Source organism: Alligator mississippiensis, chromosome 4, assembly GCF_030867095.1.
Source record: "Alligator mississippiensis isolate rAllMis1 chromosome 4, rAllMis1, whole genome shotgun sequence".
NCBI classification, from domain to species: Eukaryota; Metazoa; Chordata; order Crocodylia; family Alligatoridae; genus Alligator; species Alligator mississippiensis.
In genome coordinates, this window is record NC_081827.1 from 90581576 (window position 1) to 90590000 (window position 8425).

General features: G+C 44.1%; 1 protein-coding gene across 2 annotated transcripts in view; it reads right to left on the reverse strand.

Moving 5' to 3' along the window:
* Positions 1-8425, reverse strand: part of FAM234B (family with sequence similarity 234 member B) — a 28419-nt gene that overhangs the window by 19249 nt on the left and 745 nt on the right. The window contains exons 2-3 of one of the 2 annotated variants that reach the window (XM_006258654.4): positions 3062-3454; positions 692-790 (exon numbers count right to left, since the gene is read on the reverse strand). In XM_006258654.4, coding sequence (XP_006258716.1) covers positions 692-790; positions 3062-3454 — 492 coding nt within the window. The remainder of the gene's footprint in view (positions 1-691; positions 791-3061; positions 3455-8425) is intronic. The other variant, XM_019480838.2, reaches the window with a different exon arrangement.

Sequence of the window (8425 nt, forward strand, 5' to 3'; positions counted from 1 at the left end):
ATTCACGCTATGGCTATCACAGCAATGCTTTAGCACTGGTTGTTTCAAGATGTTTCTGATTCACTCCTGCCTGAGATCATCTTATATACAACATAATATGTCCTCACCCATTCACAAGCTCAACCCCTGGCCTGCTGAGTGATTTTGGACAAATCACTCAGCCTCTCCACATCTGAGTTTCCCCATCTGTAAAATGGGGATAATAATCCTGATCTCCCCTTTGTAAAGGTGTGCTGGCGTAAAGCTCTAGCTGAGGGATGATTTGTTGTTAATATTTTGGTAGTCCACTGTGGCTTCAGTCAGGGACAAAAGACCACCTTAGATTGGACAAGGCTCAAACCCAGCACAAACGATGGCCTAGTATCAAAAAGCTTATTGTTTAAGTATGAGAAAAAATAGGTGCATGCAACAAATAGCCAGGGGAACACAAGCTGCCAATGAGATTATGAACAGCATGATCAGCAGTAGGCACAAGCGCACCAGGTACCTAATCACAAGGGAGCTTTCTACAGGAATTATGGAAAAGGTGACTACACTGGGGGGCTTAGCAGATTCTAAAGGATCTTCTCTCATGCATAAAGGGCAGCAAGGGAGAACATATATAGGTCCCTGTTAGAAGGCCTAACAAACAATCAAGGGTAGCATTCTTGGTGGAGCAAAAGCAACAGTTGACACAGGCCAGTGTGCTTACCCATGACACTAGCATTCATCAGGGCAGCAAAGGAGAGCAGGATGTCAGGAAGCCCATCACCATTCACATCAGAGAGTTCCAGTGGAAACAGCACCCCACCTGAAACAGTCCAAAACCCCAAGAAGCTACAATCAGAATGACCACCAACCCCATTCTCCACTGTGGAACGAAGACTGGCAAGAAAGAAAAGGGCTTGACCATCCAATCACTGTGGAACCTACAAGAAAACCACTGAAATGGTTATTTGACCCCAGCAGTCTTTCCTGCCCAGATCAGGGGGGCTGCAAAAAGCTGCAAACATGTTCAGAGCAGATTTATACTGAATGATGAATAAAGATTTCTTAAATAGCATTTGTCCAGCTCTCATAACTATATATTTTCACTGAATTTCCAACTGCCCTGATGCACGCCCCTGTATGTGGTGTTAGCATGGAGAAAAATGCTCCGGGTGTGGTAGGAGAGGCTGGGGCCAGCATCTGGGCTGACCCCAGCAGCCTGACCTGGGGTCCTCCCAGGGTTCCAGCAAAGGCCACCCAGGCGTGCAGAGCCTGGTTGGAAGCTAAAGTGTGGCTCTGGCCAGCCAGGCTCCAGTTTTGGGTGACTCACACTGCTGCCACATGCACTGCCCATCTTTTTTTCCTGCACCCTTTTTTTTGATACCAGGATTTCCTGGTATCTAAATTGGAGTACCAAATCACATGTGTGGGGTACATTTTTCAGTGCCTCAAATGCCTTTGAAGAAGCACAAAATGCACGTGCATGGCCATGTGGACATGGCCAAAGGTGCAAATCTTCCCTGCTTTTTCATGGTAAACACAGTTCTGTGAAAAATTTATGGAACATGGGTGAGAAGTGAAAACACTTACAACCGCAGTATTTGTATGATGTATATCCACAGTATTTGGATAGATTGAGATAGCTGCTCAATCTAACTTAACATATTGAGGACAGTTTTCAAATGGTCAAATCACTGAAGCTGTGTTCATTGATCTAACAGGCACCTATGATACAATTAACCACTGATGACTCCTCCACAAGACCCTAGAAATGACAGAAGATCTACACTTTACACAGCTGACATGAACCCTTCTCTCTGGGCTGGCCGAGGCTCCCTTCTCTACAGCAGGGCTGGCCCTTCCCCTCTGCTCCCTGGCTGGAGCTCGGCAGAGACTGAAGGTACAGCAGGGTCTGCCTGGCTTCTCCCTGCCCTACACCCCCCCACCCCCAACCACTGCTTGCACCTGAAGCAAGAATCCCTCCTCCCTCAGCACAGACCCCAGCCTCACGGACCCTAGGCATGTGGTATGTTAGCTAATGCCAAGGGATGTCTGTGTGTGCCTCCAATTTCACTGGCACAAGCAGACAGAACAGTGACCCCTTAGCGCTTTTTGGGGCTAATCAACAGGTCAGCTGGTAAGTTGTTTAAGAAGAGTTTGAACTAATGAAGAGAGGCTATTGTTTTGCTGATGAGGTAAAAACACTGTTATCAGCCCCCTGCTAGATTGCTTGCCTGTCTGTTTGCTGCAGCCAGTATACAGAAGCAGGGAGAGGGAGATTAAAAAGCTCCGTATCACCAACAGATGCATGCACTGCACACACCCCTTGCCTCAGAGTGCTAGCAGGGGGCTGGGGACTGGCAACACTTCCATCCCTCGAGTAGCCAACGGGGAAAAGCCTGGGAGGTGCAAGCAGGGTTGGGGTTTACACCCCTCCCTAGTTAGAGGTCCTACCGGGGCCTGGTCACACACCCCCTCAGCTCAGCACTCTGGAAGGAAAGGGAGGGCCCCAGCTTCTAGCCTGAGCCACTGTACGCATGTGCCTAAGTTTCCTCAGTCCAGAGAGAATGTCTATCCAGTTACAAACCGATTCAGCCTAACCTGCAAAAATTGAGTCAATTCAGGCTCAGGCTTTTTAAATGTATCTCCCTAGCCAAGAACAGACCTCTCACTCAAAGAAGGAGGAGCTTGTGGAATGTAAGTTTACATAAGGAGCTGCTGGGTCCAAAGGGAACTATCCATCTATACTTGGAGAGAGTTCCAAAATGGCTAACCCCATACAGACTGAGGAGTAAAGCAGGCAAAGAATCAGAAGAGAATGGTTATTTTATTGGTGTGCAAACTAATCTCATTGGCCCTTCTACTGCCCATGAAACATACCATGTTTAGCAGGTATCACCCCAAAGAGAGAGGCAGGCCACATCAGCCATGTGCCTATCTGTGGCTTCAGAGCATCTGCAGTGGTGAAGAAAGGGTTGCTTCGCTACTTCTGTTCTCTAAGCAAACTCTCTCAGATGGGTCTCTCCCTCAGCACACACCCTGCCAGCTGCCCTTCCCTGCTCCCACAAATTTACTGCTTCTTGGGATTTCTCACCTGCTTCCTGACCCAGGTGGTGCATCCAGGTGTTATGCAAATCCCTAGGAGGACAAGGAATTAGAAAAGCACAGACCAGCACCAGAATCATAGAGATAACCATGGTGAGGAGAAAGACCGCTGTGCGCAAGTAAGGCATCAAGGAGGTGGCCGCCTTCTGCTCCAGGCCAATGGCAGCCTCTGCAGGGTACCTCTCAGCTGTGCTCTCTGAGGGGTGCTGTTTCGTCATCCCCACCTCCACATCCGAGTCAGGGTCCTGCACCTCTTCCAGGGCGCTCTTCCCATTCTTGACTCCTCCATTCTTCTGCAGGTTGAGCACAAGATCATCTTCACTCTCATCACTGTCAGCCTGAGTGAGAGGATCATACTCCCCTAGGTCTGGGCTCTTTTTTCCTGAGGAGAGAAACAGGGAGGGATAAAGAAAGGGGAGGAAAGAAAGAAAAACGTTCTTGACAAATTTGGGTCCCAAGACTAAGGGGCATGTGAGAGAGGAACAGATGTCTGTATTTGGAATATATACTTATGACAGATGCCTCTGGAGGGGCTCAATGTGCATTGTGCATTTATATATATTCACAAGGTCTCAGAGTGGAGGCTACAGAAAAACAGATCCCAACAGTTTTATCAACCCAAGGAACATAAAATCAGGATTTACTTAATTCCCTCTAATGCTTTCCTGTTCTGTAATGAGAAACAGTTCTGTGGAGCTACCATACCAGATTTTTATGTTTAAGTCACTTCATTTCCAATGCCCAACCTCTTCTTAGCTCTCTTCTGACTCCAGATTAGTGCCTATTCTCAAAACTATAATCACAAAGAAGCTTCTCTTCACTTGGTAGCTTTTAGATTATATCAACTGCAGGATCCTATCTCTCTGTCATATTCTTCATACTCTCCTTCTGCCTGATCCAGTCACTGATTATGACATCAATGACATAATTATTTATGTGGGAATGAGTTCTGATGCCAGATGCTACACTGGGCCTTGAGATGTTTAAAGGGATGCTCATAAGCCCTAAATCAGCTATACATCAAATGTGAACATGCAGATTAACTGTAACTGGTCTCAGAGACTAATGATGACAGGAAATGTGCCAAAGAGAAGAAATTAAAACCTTCAGGCTCTTACAATAACATTAACTGAGCCAAATTACAAAAACATAGCTTTTTCTTAAATTTTGTTTTTACTCTCTCAATGCACAGTGTAGCACGCAGCTGCTCTATTACTTAAGGCGTACTATAAAAGATACAGTCTGTGCCACATGGTAGAGTTAATTTTACAGCAGTCATGCTTAGTTTCTCCAGTGCTAAAAACGATTCTAGCATCTTAAGAGATGGATTTAATAAAGGATACTGTCCAAACTAGTAATATTTCCTCAACCTAGGAGAAATGTTTTAAGTACATTTGGAATACCATAAAAGAGCCCTCACTTATTCATCTCATTCTAAATTTGTAGCTTTAATGTTAAAATTAAGGCAAAAATTAGAATTTAAATATATTAAAAAAAAACAAATACTGCAAGTCACAGCAAATCTTCACTGCCCCCATCAAAATGGAAGCAGCCTTGGTTAAAACAATATCAACTAATGGGTTCCTCACAAAGAAATAAGCATCACCTTTTAGCTAAGCTCAGTTATTTAAACCAATTACAACCACTTGTGTTCTGAACTATTTGCATCTACACACAGACTTGCACTGATGTGACTAAATCTGTTTTCATTTACATTTAAGGTTCAGTAGAGGTCCATGTAAGAGCTAAACCTTGCATTCAGTTTCTGCATTGTGATCAGCATGGAACCACACTGACTGCAATGGCGCTCTATGCCCACCCCGCTGTCTGCATGCAGAGATCACAGTGCAGGAGAGAAGCTTCAGCCACACCAATATGAATATTTTTGGAGTTATGCCTGCAAGCTGGGCCTCATCCAATGAATGGGACATTAACATAAAGAGAATTTAGGGCAGGTAAAAGATTCTTGATTGTAAACTGAAGATGGAAATACTGTGCTTATTCATAGAGAAGTTACAACATGTGACTCCTGTTCTAAGGGCCACCTATGGGTGACAGAAGAGCTTTAAGCCCATGGCCCATTCGGTTCATGACCATGGTATGCATCAGGTGCCCAGCCAGGCATCACCCATGGTGGAGGTTTGAAATGAGGACTTTTTTTGTACTTAGAACCCACCTCAGATCCCCATCTCATTAAATGAACTATTGCCTTTCAGGTAAGGAATTCAATATTAATTTTTTATGGTCAGCACTAAAAACAGTCTTTAGCATTTATAATGGAACATGGATATAATTTAGACCCCAAAATCCAAAACAGCAACCTTGAATATCTCTGTCTAGCTGCTGCCTAACTCTAGAGGCATGTAGAATTCCTGGATGCTTCGTTTTCAATTCTGGTGAACAGCTCAGTGCCCAGATCACACCTAAGCCTGATAAGGTGCCAGAACCACTCTGGAAGTTTGATCCAGGGGCCAGGGGTGACTGGTGCCTCCTGAGTTTAGGGGGGCACAATTTGTGGGCAGGCTCGGGGATGGACCAAAAGCCCCGTATTCACTCCTAAACTTCTGTGCCACAGCTTAATGCCACCCCCCACACGCGGCTGGCCCGCACAGCAAAAAAACTTCCCCGTCCTGAGTGGTGCCAAGTCAGGGGCCAACCTCAGGGGGGGCATGTGCCTCCGTGTACCCCCCCTACCAATCGCCTGTGCCAGTGGCCATTCTGAGGGCATACCTACCAGATCTGGCTCTGTACAAAATACAATAGCAGCTACCATGTTTTTTAATATCTGAAGAGAGGAAGAAGGTGCACTGCTGTCCCACCTTTTACACAATAGCCAATTCATTCTGAGTATGCACGCTAGGTAAGGAGGCATGGGTTCAATGCTATCCTCTGCATGAGGGGGTTCAAAATCACATCTCCCACCTCCCTGGAGACTGCTCTAACTACCAGGTTAGAGACATTTCTGAGGTGGGGAGTGTTTTCTGTGCTCTCTACCTTTCCTGTTGAAATAACTGCACAATAGAGTAGCTTCCAGTTTCATTGGGCCAGAACTAGGGAACAGAAGGGACATAAGTCTATAACCTAGTGGTTAGAGCATTTGTGAGGACGGGGTGTGACCCAGGTTTTCATCCTTGCTCCAAGGACTGCTTGTTCCGTATCAGGAAACACAACTGTCCACAGTCAAAAGAATAATTATGATTTTATTTTCTCAATTTGTCAGATGCTTCTGAATTTCAAGCAAGATTACACATGCAACTACATCTCCAATTGGTGATAGTTAAAGTAGCAAAACCGCATTACCTGACCAAACTACACTGAAATTAAGTCAGCGAACCAGGCTTCTGAAAATATTTTAGAGAGACAAATATAAATAGAATTAAGGAATTTATACAAATGAAGGCAGTCACCCCACTTAAGGTACTTGATTTTTTGAGAAGTACTTTGGAGATCAAACTCTGCCTTCTGATCACTGGTCCAAGACTGGAGATTGAGATGACTGATCTTCCAAAAAGTGTCTTAACACTTTCTCGCCATGAATTACCAATAATCAGAAAATCTGGTATCTTATACAGTCTCAGATGTAGAAAAGAATCTCAGCTTTCCAATAGCCCTACAGCAAATTCTCAGTTCAGGTTTGTGGATAGCCAGTGGTTTGTGGAACATTTGCTGTTGGTCTGTGGTCAAGTGATTGGTCACAGACACCTGATCAAATACCAAGAAGAATCTTTTTGAAAGTAGAAGTAGGAATGAGTTGCCCAACCACTGTTGACTTCAGTAGTTGTTAGCAGAAGCAGAAGTGGGAATGAGTTGCCAAACCCTTGTTAACATCAATGAGAGTTGGGTTGCTAGCTGCCCATTGTGCCATTGAAAATGCCCTGAACACTATCCTAATATTAATTTCCTACATAAGTAGTCACTGTGTTTGGCACAGGGATGTTATATAAACTTGAACTGGAGAAAAAACAGTCCATCTGATTATTAATCAGCAGAAAGGCATCCAGGAGGCAATTTCTATATTAAGACTAAGTTCATTTTATAAAGGATTCTTTTTGAGCACTCATGGCTTGGGAGAGATCAAATTGTCACTGATCTCTCGGCCCACTGTAGTGCTTTTTTCTTAGCACTGCTTCTTGGATTAAATGGAACAAATCCTAGAATTTGGACCAGTATTTTTTTTATTCTTGTTCTTCTTGATTTTATACAAGAGCCCAGTTCCAAAATCCTTTCAACACTCTTCAGTCCTGTGATCATCTATTTTTCTTTGCTGTTATGAGTTGGCAGACACTACTTGCTGAGTCCATCACATATCTCTCTAAGCTCTTGGGAAGATAAGTTACCACATATTTGTGTGATTAATGTAACAAGAAGCAAATAGAAAATCAGCCATAACAAGAAAATTTTGGACTTCCTGCTGATATATCAAGCTTCATTTACAATGTGTTAATCACACAAGTAAGATCTTTAGTGCGCAAATGAATTTGAGTAAAGTTAAGAAGTGTTCACATAATTTTGTGTGTTACAACCTGCAGTTTATACTTTCTTTTTTCCTGAGAAGTGTTGAGCACCTGTTCCCTCCAATTTAGTTAAACAATAGCCGGGTTAACCAAGATTAGTAGATCACAAATCTCCTTCTGAATTATACTGAGAACAAACTGTCCCATAAATTAAAAACAAACAATTGCAGTAAAGCTCTGCTTTTGCAGGCTTCCAATGCCTGAGGTCAGAACTTGTGAAGGCCACTGTGATCTTCATGGCCCAATAGACAAAGATCATGTCACCAGCTTATATTAGTCCACTTCAGACAAGGAAGCACTGTGCAAATGACAGGGCCTAGAAGACAGGTGGAGTGGCAGTAGCCAGTACCTGGCATGGTAACTGTGTTCCTGGGCTTTCCCTAGTGACATAAAGGTGGACGAGGCACTTTCCCATTGGCTAAATATTGCTACCTACATTGGCAAAAACCACTAGGAAAACTTGTCTAGTCTAGTCTAGAGATAACTATACACTTGCAAGGTCTGTTTTCTGCACGTTTCAATTCCTTTTCGACTTCCCCAGAGAAACGTAATTTGCTGTAATTATACGTCTGAAATGCTCGCTCCTTCACAACAACTGTCCAATTGCTTGACTCCCCTCCTTACGACCTGTGAGAGGGGGTAGATAGTCATGTCAGGCAGAAGGCAGGGCACAGTGGCACCTTAGAGACTAAAACAGAGACGTACAGCACGAGTTTCCACAAGCTTCAGGCTTACTTTGTCAGATGCTATGCTCCAAGTACCTGGCTACAGATAGGTGCTCTCTGTTTATATATAAGCTGCTCTGACCACTTGCGGATAGGGCGAGCTAGAAATTTAAA